Source organism: Salvelinus alpinus, chromosome 18 (genome assembly GCF_045679555.1).
Source record: "Salvelinus alpinus chromosome 18, SLU_Salpinus.1, whole genome shotgun sequence".
NCBI lineage: Eukaryota > Metazoa > Chordata > Actinopteri > Salmoniformes > Salmonidae > Salvelinus > Salvelinus alpinus.
In genome coordinates this window covers 32709337-32724199 of record NC_092103.1, presented here as the reverse complement: position 1 = coordinate 32724199, position 14863 = coordinate 32709337, and the positions used below count along the sequence as shown (strand labels likewise).

The following is a 14863-nucleotide window of genomic DNA, read 5'->3' as shown; positions in this document are numbered from 1 at the left end:
ACCAGGTGTGCAGATAGCTGATGGGATACAGGTGCGGGTAATCAGAACTCCCAACTGGCTACATTGCCCGGCAACCAGACAGGGTGCGTTCCAGGACGCCGGAAAAAACACTCCAGGACAGAACACAGGCAAAAAACCGACTCAGGAAACGGGATTCGTGACACAGGGAGCTATCAACAGGAGGTAATGTATACCCAGGGAGTAATCTCTCTCTCTGTTTGATATAAAGCAGAATGAACTCATTAAAAGACATGACCTCTCAGTATTGTTCTTAGTAAGACCCATGATGTGGTCTTATGGTCAGTCAAGCACACACACAAACAAAGACACACACAACAACCTGATCCTGACAGACACATGCGCTGTTACCATAACCAGGGGTCTGCAACCTATGGTTCTACTGTAGAGCCCTGTGGGGCTCTTTAACTGCCCCTTTGTGGCTCCATGACGATCAATAATTCAAGCTGCGCGAGGAATGAGCTTAGAACAAAGATTCTCTGTTTATTGACACAAATCATTAACTATCTCATCTCAGGTACAACACACGTCCAGCAAAAGCACAAAAAAGAGTGAAAAGCCATTGTCCTCTGCAAGGGTTTTTTACATTTAAACAGCATTATCCTTTGCTAGGTAAGTGGGAGGGGGAGATACATTTAACAGCATTACCCTCGACTAAAGGGATACTTTAGTTAACAGAAGAGGGCGATTCAGTTGAAGAGAGAAGAGCCGTAGGACTGAACCCAGGTCTCCAGGATACATTACTTGATATATTCTATTGTTTTGTATTCTTCTGAAAGAAATGAGCTGTATATGAGATAGGTTCCTCCCACACGGTCCAACTAAACATAGACAGAGAAGCAAAGCCGGTGCCAACAGCAAGGGGGTGATACAAGAACATAAAAAAAAAGTGAAAAAGCAAACATTTTTGCAACCAACCCCCCCACATCCCTCTCTTTTATAGGTACAGCATCATATAGCAAAAAGACATTCAGAAGGTAGCAGACCAGAATGGTAAAAAACACTCATGCAAATCAAGGCTGTTTTACACAGAGTCACAAACAGGAAAGTCTTTGGCCGGGATTCAATCCAAGAGGCACGCTGTGGCGCAGTTGACAACGCGGCTTTTAAAGCCAATGTTCCCGTGTTTGCAGAGATTGCATTCACTGAAAACGCTGCAGATATTGACTCAATTGGAAATTCCCTTTAAATGTCAAGCGCGCTACTACACAGCTTTGATTGAATACCGACCTACTTCTCGTACAGTACAACAGTGTGCCCCAACAGTCAGTGCCTTCAGGGAGCGTATTCAAAAATCGCCTCAGGGTAGGAGTGCTGATCTCGGATCTGATTTGCCCTTTAAATCATAATGAATAAGAGGGGGGACCTGATCCTAAATCAGTATTCCTACTCTGAGACACTTTGTGAACACAGGCCCAGGTCTTCTCATGGATGTTGATGATGTTGTTGTTTACTTGTTTACAGACTTCTTTATTTGCTACTGAAGGGATAGAATGTGTGTGTGTGTGACAGACGGTGGTTGTAGGCTCTGTGGTCTTCTGCACACCATATGCTGGTTCACCCCACCATTCTCCAAATAATGTCCCAGTTCTCCCTGTTTTACGAGGTTCTCCCAATGTTTCCCCTTATCTGTCCGAAGGGCGAGGTTCTCCCTCTCTGTCCTGGGGCCAACGGGGGGTCCTGGTTGGCAAACAGTTTATAACCAATCCCATAGTCCTTTGCTAGGACCCCACTGATCCCCATAGAGTAAAGTCCAGGAGAGAGAAGGGAGAAGGGAGGAGGGAGTGACAGTACTTCCAGAGACAGACACAGAGCCGCAGAGACAATCTTCCATGATGGTTACTATCCATTATTTAAAAAAGAAAGGCGTGATATTTTTTTGGCATCTGTTATTTTCAGTCCAATATATAGTTTTGAACTCTAGATGTATCATGTTCCCTTCCTTTTTAGTAAACAGTTCTATTTTTAATTTCAATCGATGTGCACATTAATTCGCGTTGTAGTTCCAGTCATGGTTGATGTAATCTCTCTAAAGACAGTCTTATGATATTACATACTGCATATGCTGCTCTTTCCATAAAGTCTTTCTCTTATAGATATACAGTATATTCAAATATAGGATGATCTCTCTCTCTATTCTCTATATAGTATATTGTAAATAGTCCTGTCTCCATGGTTACAATTCCTGTGAGCTGATGACATGGAATAGTGTGACATTGTACAGAACCTGGTGTCCGTTGTTCCATGCGTAGAGCGCACGGTCCCGAGGGTTGTAGTCAAGCATGGAGATATGGGAGTACTTGTTTTGGAAGGCGATGTCTATGTACTCGTACGTGGAGGAGTTAGTGCTGTAGGCGTAGTACACCTTGGTCCCGCCAGAGTAACCGTTGGTAACATAGAGAGTACCACAGATCATGAAGGCTTCGCCGGCGCTCCTCTTGGGGTGGTTGGTAGTCCAGCTCTTGATGATCTGAAGCGTGCTGGGGTTGAGCTTGCTGATGACGATGTTTCCAGCGTTCTGATTGGTGGCATAGACAGCCCAGAGCCCACCCTCATCCACCATGAGGTCGATGTCGGAGTGGCCGCCCCAGGCGTAGTGATACATGTTGTTGTAGCCGGCGTTGTCCAGCTGGCGTGACTTGCTAATGGCGGAGGTCTTGAAGTCGAACTTGATGATGATGTGGCTCTGGAATTTGTTGAAGTAAATGGAGCCGTTGTAGACCACCTGACCTGTCCCGGACCACGGATGGGGGAGGCGGTGAGACGTGAAGTTGTCCGTCGTCATGAAGTCCGCCATGGACTTGTACTCCCGCACGAAGCGGTTGTTGTGGTAACCGTCCATGTACCACACCTAACAGATGGAGATACAGACGAGTAGAGAGGAGAGAGTAAATATTAACTCAGTCAGTAGCAACTTTATAATACAAACAAGATAAAACACACCCTGCAGTCCTGTTAAAACCCTCCTATCAAACTCCTCAATGCACCATTATGTAGATGGTCGCTATATACATGTGGATCACGCATAATTTCACACTGTAAATCATATCACGCTGTCAACAGAAAGCCTAATTAAATGGGATGCTTGACTCGGAGCAGAGCTCATGCCTTCTGCTTCAGAATACAAACAGTCAGGAATGACAGGCAGCTGCAGGTGGAGGCAGGCCGGGGTTGGGGATGAGCCCAGCCCCACAGGGATAATGCGGATCATTCCGGATAAAAGGCTAATCTTTTTTCACCTGTGGCTTGGCATTAAGGAAGCTTCCGGGGTACCTGCCTAGACCATTTCCTCATTGGTTTTTTTTGGTTCTGTTTTTTAACTAGGCAAGTCAGTTAAGAACAAATTCTTATTTTCAATGTTGGCCTAGGAACAGTGGGTTAACTGCCTTGTTCTGGGGAAGAACGACAGATGTTTTACAGAGAGTACACAGTGGCAGAATAACTGACCACCGTGACTGACCCCAAGTTAAGAAAATCCTTGACTATGTACAGACTCAGTGAGCATAGCCTTCCTATTGAGAGAGGCCGCCATAGGCTCTCGCCATGTGCACACTGCCCACAAAATGAGCTACACTTCCTAACCTCCTGACAAATATATGACCACATTAGAGATACATATTTCCCACAGATCACACAGACCCACAAAGTCAAACATTGATAAACTCCCATATCTGTTAGGCGAAATACCGCTGTTTGCAATCACAGCAGCAAGATTTGTGGCCCGTTGCCATGAGAAAAGGGCAACAAGTGGAGCACAAACAGCATTGTAAATAAAACCTATATTTATCTGTCTTCCTGGTACCATTAGAACACATTACACATGGTCTCATGGATACATAGCACACATGCATAGCACATATTTTACCATCCAGTTTAGCTACCTTGCCTTTAAATTATTATCTTGCCTTACTGTACACTCTCAGACACTCTCACACTACCTTGTATCTCACAAGCAGCATGGTCCAACGTTACACAGAGAAACCAGAAGTATAGAGCAATACCAGGGAGACCCACATATGTAACATGTGCAGTTTTCCATCGATGTACAGATGATATTATGACTATGACGGTCATGTATGTTTATGTTTGCGTGTGCTTTATGTATTTGTGCTATAACCTCTAAACCCCAGATCTGCATACAGATCCATGTGTACGTTTTAAAGCCATATAAACATTTTGGCTGACAAATAAACATCTTGGCTGACACCCTCCCTTCATTAACGACCTTGCTGTCTGGGCTCGGGTGTAAACCATGCATTTATTCTCTGCATTTGCATTTTAATGTGTTTTAGTAATGAAAGCTTCGTCTGTCTATTCCTCCAACAGATGCCCAGCCCAGGAGAGCTAACTCAGACATGGCCGTTTAGTAGAAGGACAGACAGACAGACAGACAGACAGACAGACAGACAGACAGACAGACAGACAGACAGACAGACAGACAGACAGACAGACAGACAGACAGACAGACAGACAGACAGACAGACAGACAGACAGACAGACAGACAGACAGACAGACAGACAGACAGACAGACAGTAGAGTAAACACATGAACATTAATCAAAGCTTCTATTAAGGTCAGAATCTGAAGAGGCAACTATTATGGGTGTGTCAGGACTCTTAACAGCCTGGCCTCTTCAACTGAGTACCATTGGTCATGTCATCTGAGTAATATAGGGTGCATCCCAAAGGGCATTTTGATCTGAGCCCTATGGGCCATGGTCAAAAGTAATGCTCTATATATGAATAGGGTGCCATTTGGGATACAGCCAATGAGTATAATGTAAAGCACTTAGTGTGATCTTCCAGTAGCTACCGCCGTAAAACACAGTGCCAAGGTCAGGAAATCATTACCTTAATGTAACTGGGCTTTAGACGCTACTGAGCTCAGGAAATCATTACCTTAATGTAACTGGGCTTTAGACGCTACTGAGCTCAGGAAATCATTACCTTAATGTAGCTGGGCTTTAAATGCTACCGAGGTCAGGAAATCATTACCTTAATGTAGCTGGGCTTTAAATGCTACCGAGGTCAGGAAATCATTACCTTAATGTAGCTGGGCTTTAGATGCTACCGAGGTCAGGAAATCATTACCTTAATGTAGCTGGGCTTTAGACGCTACCGAGGTCAGGAAATCATTACCTTAATGTAGCTGGGCTTTAGATGCTACCGAGGTCAGGAAATCATTACCTTAATGTAACTGGGCTTTAGACGCTACTGAGCTCAGGAAATAATTACCTTAATGAAGCTGGGCTTTAGACACTACTGAGGTAAGGAAATCATTACCTTAATGTAGCTGGGATTTAGACGCTACTGAGCTCAGGAAATCATTAACTTAATGTAGCTGGGCTTTAGATGCTACCGAGGTCAGGAAATCATTACCTTAATGTAGCTGGGCTTTAGACGCTACCGAGGTCAGGAAATCATTACCTTAATGTAGCTGGGCTTTAGATGCTACCGAGGTCAGGAAATCATTACCTTAATGTAACTGGGCTTTAGACGCTACTGAGCTCAGGAAATAATTACCTTAATGAAGCTGGGCTTTAGACACTACTGAGGTAAGGAAATCATTACCTTAATGTAGCTGGGATTTAGACGCTACTGAGCTCAGGAAATCATTAACTTAATGTAGCTGGGCTTTAGACGCTACCGAGGTCAGGAAATCATTACCTTAACGAAGCTGGGCTTTAGACGCTACCGAGGTAAGGAAATCATTACCTTAACGTAGCTGGGCTTTAGACGCTACTGAGCTCAGGAAATCATTACCTTAATGTAGCTGGGCTTTAGACGCTACTGAGCTCAGGAAATCATTACCTTAATGTAGCTGGGCTTTAGACGCTACTGAGCTCAGGAAATCATTACCTTAATGTAGCTGGGCTTTAGACGCTACTGAGCTCAGGAAATCATTACCTTAATGTAGCTGGGCTTTAGACGCTACCGAGGTCAGGAAATCATTACCTTAATGTAGCTGGGCTTTAGACGCTACCGAGGTCAGGAAATCATTACCTTAATGTAACTGGGCTTTAGACGCTACTGAGCTCAGGAAATCATTACCTTAATGAAGCTGGGCTTTAGACACTACTGAGGTAAGGAAATCATTACCATAACGTAGCTGGGCTTTAGACGCTACTGAGCTCAGGAAATCATTACCTTAATGAAGCTGGGCTTTAGATGCTACCGAGGTCAGGAAATCATTACCTTAATGTAGCTGGGCTTTAGACGCTACTGAGCTCAGGAAATCATTACCTTAATGTAGCTGGGCTTTAGACGCTACCGAGGTCAGGAAATCATTACCTTAATGTAACTGGGCTTTAGACGCTACTGAGGTCAGGAAATCATTACCTTAATGTAGCTGGGCTTTAGACGCTACCGAGGTCAGGAAATCATTACCTTAATGTAACTGGGCTTTAGACGCTACCGAGGTAAGGAAATCATTACCTTAACGTAGCTGGGCTTTAGACGCTACCGAGGTCAGGAATTCATTACCTTAAAGTAGCTGGGCGTTAGCCGCTACCAAGGTCAGGAAATCATTACCTTAACGTAGCTGGGCGTTAGACGCTACCAAGGTCAGGAAATCATTACCATAACGTAGCTGGGCGTTAGACGCTAGCAAGGTCAGGAAATCATTACCATAACGTAGCTGGGCTTTAGACGCTACCGAGGTCAGGAATTCATTACCTTAACGTAGCTGGGCTGTAGACGCTACTGAGCTCAGGAAATCATTACCATAACGTAGCTGGGCTTTAGATGCTACCGAGGTCAGGAATTCATTACCTTAAAGTAGCTGGGCTTTAGATGCTACCGAGGTAAGGAAATCATTACCTTAACGTAGCTGGGCTTTAGCCGCTACCAAGGTCAGGAAATCATTACCATAACGTAGCTGGGCTTTAGATGCTACCGAGGTCAGGAATTCATTACCTTAACGTAGCTGGGCTTTAGACGCTACTGAGCTCAGGAAATCATTACCATAACGTAGCTGGGCTTTAGATGCTACCGAGGTCAGGAATTCATTACCTTAAAGTAGCTGGGCTTTAGATGCTACCGAGGTAAGGAAATCATTACCTTAACGTAGCTGGGCTTTAGATGCTACCGAGGTCAGGAATTCATTACCTTAATGTAACTGGGCTTTAGATGCTACCGAGGTCAGGAATTCATTACCTTAATGTAACTGGGCTTTAGATGCTACCGAGGTCAGGAATTCATTACCTTAAAGTAGCTGGGCTTTAGCCGCTACCAAGGTCAGGAAATCATTACCATAACGTAGCTGGGCTTTAGATGCTACCGAGGTCAGGAATTCATTACCTTAACGTAGCTGGGCTTTAGACGCTACTGAGCTCAGGAAATCATTACCATAACGTAGCTGGGCTTTAGATGCTACCGAGGTCAGGAATTCATTACCTTAAAGTAGCTGGGCTTTAGATGCTACCGAGGTAAGGAAATCATTACCTTAACGTAGCTGGGCTTTAGATGCTACCGAGGTCAGGAATTCATTACCTTAATGTAACTGGGCTTTAGATGCTACCGAGGTCAGGAATTCATTACCTTAATGTAACTGGGCTTTAGATGCTACCGAGGTAAGGTGATCATTACCTTAACGTAGCTTTAGACACTACCGGAGCGTTAAAGGGTAATTGTATTTTCTCCATGTTCATGGACGGCTGAAATGTGTGTGTGTGTGTGTATACCCTGGTATCTCCTTCCGGTGCCGCAGGGTCAGTCATCCAGGATCCGAACCGGGATCCAGACGTCTTGATGGTGACAGGATCACTGATGCCCGTCAACTTCCCACATGCTGTGAAGGAATAACCAACATAGAAATACCTCTCATAGATACTGCATATCATTCTCATAGATTAAACACTGCATCTGTATGATTTCATATTGGCTAACATGCTCTAATAAAGAAATCATATTGTACTTACACATAATAACATAATTTACAAAACATTCACTCAGCCTTCATTCACAAAAGAACAATAGCATGTGTGTATTGTTGTTTGTGTCTATGTCTAGACCTCCATCTGTCTGTCATCCTCAGAGAATAAAGGTAATGGTCTCGGGTATTCTGTGCCTTATGTTTGTCTGAGCGATGGAGAGAGAGAAAGAGAGAGAGAGAGAGCGATGGGGAGAAATGGGGAGAGAGAGGATGAGAGAGAAACAGAGCAAGAGAGAGAGATAGGGAGAAATGGGGAGAGAGAGGGAGGGAGGGAGGGAGATTTGATTGTTGTTCCAGGTTATGTAGGATCCACTGAGCTCATGCTGCTGCTGCTACTTGTTCTAGGCTGTTTGAGCTGAGCGTATCGTTAATTAGGCTTGATTGAGGTGTTGATATGAAGTTGACATATCTAGCGCTGAACGCTTAGCTGCGCCTTGTTCCCTGATGACAGCCAGGTAGTTTGATTAATGGTTTTATCATTATGAACAGATGGTTAACAACCTCGTTCTTGTTGTTAGATCTTAATGTTAACTAAGGAACAAACAGCTTCGGTCCCGTCCCCCAGTATACTCTCTCTTCCTTTCTATGCTTCTCTCTCTCTTCATGCAATTCTCCCTCTGTCTCTCATTATCTCTCTGGCACTAATGTGGTTGTGAAACGCAATTATTCATGCCTATCTATCTTCACCCCTCACTCTTTCTCTCATCTATTTTCACCCCTCACTCTTTTTCTCATGTTCATCTATCTTCACCCCTCACTCTTTTTCTCATGTTCATCTATCTTCACCCCTCACTCTTTCTTTCATGTCTATCTATCTTCACCCCTCACTCTTTCTCTCATGTCTATCTTCAACCCTCACTCTTTCTCTCATGTCTATCTTCACCCCTCACTCTTTCTCTCATGTCTATCTTCACCCCTCACTCTTTCTTTCATGTCTATCTTCACCCCTCACTCTTTCTTTCATGTCTATCTTCAACCCTCACTCTTTCTCTCATGTCTATCTTCACCCCTCACTCTTTCTCTCATGTCTATCTTCACCCCTCATTCTTTCTCTCATGTCTATTTTCACCCCTCATTCTTTCTCTCATGTCTATATTCACCCCTCATTCTTTCTCTCATGTCTATTTTCACCCCTCATTCTTTCTCTCATGTCTATATTCACCCCTCACTCTTTCTCTCATGTCTATCTATCTTCACTCTTTCTACCAAAACTGTATTATTCTCTCACATTTTGACAGTTTTGAAAGTTAAAACTACATAATTTGTGTGTTTAGCACAATTTGATTCTGGTTTAAATTAAATTAAATATATCAAGCTGTGACTATGAGACCTCAGCAGGTTACCAGCAGCGAGACAAACACAACATCACATGAGCAAACAAACACCACTACTATCAGCACCTTACATAATACCTCCGTGGGATTACAGACTATAGTAATAATCTGTGTTTATTTATTTATTTCCTCTAATCACCATGTTCCTATTTTTGGATTATGGTCAGTCTGGACCTCGGGGAGAGAGAGAGAGACACACATGAGGTCTAATCTAATCTCCTATTGGCCTGAATATGGCTCCAGCCAACCAGAGCTAGACTACAGGGAAATCTAACCACAAAACCATCAGTCAGTCATTCTGGAATGGAATGATGATTTGAGGATTATGGAATCAGTGAATAAATGTAGACACATTAGAGAGGGAGCAGCCTGATCCTAGTGTGAATGTAGACACATTAGAGAGGGATCAGCCTGATCCTAGTGTGAATGTAGACACATTAGAGGGAACAGCCTGATCCTAGTGTGAATGCAGACACATTAGAGAGGGATCAGCCTGATCCTAGTGTGAATGTTGACACATTAGAGAGGGATCAGCCTGATCCTAGTGTGAATGTTGACACATTAGAGAGGGATCAGCCTGATCCTAGTGTGAATGTTGACACATTAGAGAGGGATCAGCCTGATCCTAGTGTGAATGTTGACACATTAGAGAGGGATCAGCCTGATCCTAGTGTGAATTAGAGAGGGATCAGCCTGATCCTAGTGTGAATGTTGACACATTAGAGAGGGAAGGGGACAAATACATATTTCAGGCGTTACATACAGAGCTGGGCTCAGAGAGAAGAACTATAGGATAGAGAAGGAGGAATGTCTACTGAGATATAAATAAGAGAAGGAGGGAAAGGGAGATGACAGCAGTGATGAAGTAGAACATAGCAATGATGTGACCATCCTCTCCTTTATCTCATCTGATCTCTAAACTCTGTGAACTGTCTCCTGCTGAGTGACCTCTGACCTCTCCTTTATCTCATCTGATCTCTAAACTCTGTGAACTGTTTCCTGCTGAGTGACCTCTGACCTCTCCTTTATCTCATCTGATCTCTAAACTCTGTGAACTGTTTCCTGCTGAGTGACCTCTGACCTCTCCTTTATCTCATCTGATCTCTAAACTCTGTGAACTGTTTCCTGCTGTGTGTGAAGGAGTGAGGGGGGGACTACTTACCACATTCTCCAGCTGTGTTTGACTGATGGCAGAATTGTGTATCATCTGTGTGTGTGTATGTGTGTGTGTTGTCTGTGTGTTTGTGCATTTATGTGTGTGTGTGTGTGTGTGTGTGTGTGTGTGTGTGTGTGTGTGTGTGTGTGTGTGTGTGTGTGTGTGTGTGTGTGTGTGTGTGTGTGTGTGTGTGTGTGTGTGTGTGTGTGTGTGTGTGTGTGTGTGTGTTTGTAGGTCAGACAGTGTGCATGTCACTGTATTCATAGCAGAGTAATTTAGAAGGCTATTGAAATGCAAACTCTACTACTGCTCTGAGCAGTGTTTTCCACCAGCAGCCACTAGACAACCTTGTGAGACTACATCGTAGGTGTGCAGTGCATTTATTAGCACTGTAATAAATCACTAGGATGTTGTAGACTGAGATGAGATTGTATAGAGGTTGTATAGAGTTGAGAGGGTGACGAAGAATTATATCTCAAATTGGTTAGGTTGAACATACAACTCACCTACGTATCTGTCACAGGCGGCAGGTGGCACCTTAATTGGGGAGAATGGGCTTGTGGTAATGGCTGGAGCGGAATAGGTGGAATGGTATCACATATATCAAACACATGGTTTCCATATGTTTAATACCATTCCATTTACTCCGTTCCAGCCATTATTATGAGCCGTCCTCCCCTCAGCAGCCTCCACTGGTATGTGTTAAATTATCAAATTCACCTTTGACACATTGGCTACACAGAGACAGGCAAAAATATGGGATCATATTTTTTTCTCAGTGTAAATTGGGATTAAACAAAGATCGGACTGTATAATATTGAGAAACAGGTGTTTTGAAACAATTGTGAGACATACATGTAATACATATTTAACTGATAGGCTGTGTAGTATTATGTCTGTGTAGTATTTTGTCTGTGTAGTATTTTGTCTGTGTAGTATTATGTCTGTGTAGTATTTTGTATGTGTAGTATTCTGTCTAAGTAGTATTCCGTCTGTGTAGTATTCTGTCTGTGTAGTATTCTGTCTGTGTAGTATTATGTCTGTGTAGTATTATGTCTGTGTAGTATTTTGTCTGTGTAGTATTCTGTCTGTGTAGTATTCTGTCTGTGTAGTATTCTGTCTGTGTAGTATTATGTCTGTGTAGTATTCTGTCTGCTCATGACATCTGGAAAGAAGCTAAGGTGTGTTCCAGTGTGTTGAGAAAGGATTGTGTTTTTCTTTTCAGGTGTTTCATGTGTGTTTGTAGTGTACCTTGATGTAGAATGTTTCTGAGGTGTGTACTACATGAAGCTTTCACTCTGGTCTAACCCCATACAGAAGTTATCCATGAACAATATGTGTGTGTGTGTGTGTGTGTGTGTGTGTGTGTGTGTGTGTGTGTGTGTGTGTGTGTGTGTGTGTGTGTGTGTGTGTGTGTGTGTGTGTGTGTGTGTGTGTTAGAGTGTGTGTGTTAGAGTGTGTGTGTGTGTGTTAGTGTGTGTTGTGTGTGTTAGAGTGTGTGTCAGAAACTTTCTCAGCCTACCTAATTTTTGCATGCATGCTCGGAGTCTCTCCTCAAGACCTGACACTCGGTTGTGGAGTTCCTCGTAGTCATAGGCTCCCATCTCCTCCTGGAGCTCGCTTAGAACTGACGTCAGATTCTGGACCTCCTCCTTAAACTGCAATACCAATTTGGCATCGGCTTTGTACTCCTCCAACACTGGTATCAACGGCCTAATCTCCTCCATTTTCGATTTTATGGCCTGAAAGGATTAAAATAAGCTGGGTTCAGTGTCATGCCTGGAGACAAAAAAGAAAAGACTCCAAAAAAGTTTCTTTTTAAAGGAGAAAACACCTATCTGGCCCTGACTACTCTAGCCTGGCCTACACTGACATTCTCTCACAGTAACACAATAGCCCTGTGTGTGTGTGTGTGTGTGTGTGTGTGTGTGTGTGTGTGTGTGTGTGTGTGTGTGTGTGTGTGTGTGTGTGTGTGTGTGTGTGTGTGTGTGTGTGTGTGTGTGTGTGTGTACAGTGTGTTTGTGTGTGTCTGAGCAAACAAATCCTGATGTGTGTTGCACCGTATTGGCGAGCAAGCAGAGGCTCCGCCCTGATGCAGATGAGCCGGTACGTTAAACACAAGCCCTCAGTACACCAGGAAACAATTGGGAAAGCTCTTTATTGGTCATCATTGTTTAAAATGCAACAGAGTTACATGCTTTTACATGTCACACACAACAAAGGGTTTCAGATTTTATCATCACTAATGTTTATAGGTACGTAGTAGTCTTTAGTAACCAAGTATGCATAGACAAAAACCAAAAGTAAAAATAATAATAATAACTGTAAACAACTAATTGTTTTCTTTTGAAAAAGCCTTTTGATGGAAATGTTCTACCAGTAACATGCAGAAATAGATCTGTGGTAGGTAGGTAGGTAGGTAGGTAGGTAAGATAGGTAGGTAGGTACACTCTTAGAAAAAAAGGTGCTATCTAGAACCTTAAATGGAACTTTGGGTGTCCCCATAGGAGAACCCTTTGAAGAACCATTTTTGGTTGCAGATAAAATGCTTTGGGGTTCAATGTAGAACCATTTCTACATTTCTTTTTTCTAAAGATGTAGGTAGGTAGGTAGGTAGGTAGGTAGGTAGGTAGGTAGGTAGGTAGGTAGGTAGGTAGGTAGGTAGGTAGGTAGGTAGGTTAGGTGGGAAGGTAGGTAGGTAGGTAGGTAGGTAGGTAAGGTAGGTAGGTAGGTAGGTAGGTAGGTAGGTAGGTAGGTAGGTAGGTAGGTAGGTAGGTAGGTAGGTAAGGTAGGGAAGGTAGGTAGGTTTGGCTGGTTGGTTGGTTATTTGGGAAATGGGTAGGTGGGGTTTCAGGTAGGTAGAGCTGGCTGGTTGGTTATTTTGGAAAGGGGTAGGTGGGGTTTCAGGTAGGTAGAGCTGGCTGGTTGGTTATTTGGGAAAGAGGTAGGTGGGGTTTCTTAGTAGTAGTACTAATGGTGCGAAAGATAAATCATGAACGCTCGTAAATCTCGCAGTACTGTGGTAGCCCAGTTCAGGTGGAACATGGGATTGACCTGCCTCTTCTTCTCTCTTTACATGTCCTAAAGTTAGCCCTGCAAGCAAGAAAATAACATACTGTTGACATCTAGCTCACTAATCTATCTAACAGACACAGAACACACACTGGATTAGAGAGTATGTTAAGCATGCTTTGATTTTGCACTCATGATATGAACGTGGGAGGCATGCATTGGAAATGTAGACACTCAGTCAGGGATGCAGGGGGTGGAAATAGTTGTTTTGTCATTGATACTGCTGTTAATGTTGAGACTACAATACATTCTGTAGTTCAGTCTATCATCATTAGACAGGTAACTGGAGAGGAGTGGGAAAATGGATCTACAGTATTTGTCTGAGTGCCAGGAAACTTACATCAATGTGCATGTAGCTTCTGACTATGGGTGTGTTCATAAATGTAATCTGGAGTGCCAGAGTGCGCTCTGGGCGTTCGTAAATTCAGAGCGTTGTCAGATTGTACATTAGTAAATTCAGAGCGTTTCGCTCTCGGAGCGTTCAGAGCGCACACTGGACGCTCTGGTCGAGGAGTAGGGTTGATCCGAGCGTTCTGACCACACAACGGCAGTCAAGCACCCAAGCTAACTGGCTAACGTTGGCTAGCTTGATTGCTACTTCCAGACACGAACGAGTCAACACCTCACTCTGACCATTTTACTCGCCCTAGCAGACCCGGTTAAGCTGTTTACATGTTATCTAGAGTGTTGGAGACTGTAACTGTGCTGCTGGCATCAATTTAATTACGCTTTTTTGCCGACGTTTACTGACACCGCCATATTCAACGGGTGTTGAGCGTTCGTAAATGCATCAGTTTTTCTGCGCACGGGCGAGGTGCACTAAATCGGATTTAAAACTTTTAAAAGTTAGCTGTGACATACTGGTGAATCTACTACCCTCTCTCATTGATTAATTCAATCAACCAATCAACCGATCAACCAATCAATCAATCAAAAAATGTGTGGTGCTAAATTGGCATTGGTGATAATCATTTTAAAGGGAGGAGAGGGAGGAGGAGTAGGAGGAAAGGAGGAAGGGAGGAAGGGAGGAAGGAAGGTGAGCCAAGCAATGAATGAATATCTGGTTGATGATAGTTTTTGCATGTGCCCACTGAATTGTCCAATATCCCTCCAGCTCATACACCAGAATGAAGTTAATTCTGATACAGTCCTGATACATTAAAACTCAGAGCTGTTCCTAGAGACTATAGAAAACACTCTAGGTGAGGTTGGTGATGCTGAACCATAGAAAAGGAAACATGCAGCACTCCAATGGTTCAATCTCAACATTCATTCATTAACCAGTGATTAAATATAGATAATAGATAAGTATTGAAATTGCATTTTTTGAGTGCTCTCTGTTGATAATCC

At 43.4% G+C, this 14863-nt stretch overlaps 1 protein-coding gene across 3 annotated transcripts in view; it reads right to left on the bottom strand.

Annotated features, from left to right (window-relative positions):
• Window positions 1-476: 476 nt before the first annotated feature.
• Window positions 477-14863, bottom strand: part of LOC139544199 (noelin-like) — a 29554-nt gene continuing 15167 nt past the window's right edge. For all 3 annotated transcript variants that reach the window (XM_071351061.1, XM_071351060.1, XM_071351059.1), the window contains exons 4-6: window positions 11964-12183; window positions 7701-7807; window positions 477-2869 (exon numbers count right to left, since the gene is read on the bottom strand). In XM_071351061.1, the coding sequence (XP_071207162.1) occupies window positions 2195-2869; window positions 7701-7807; window positions 11964-12183 (1002 nt within the window). In that variant the 3' untranslated portion in view covers window positions 477-2194. The remainder of the gene's footprint in view (window positions 2870-7700; window positions 7808-11963; window positions 12184-14863) is intronic.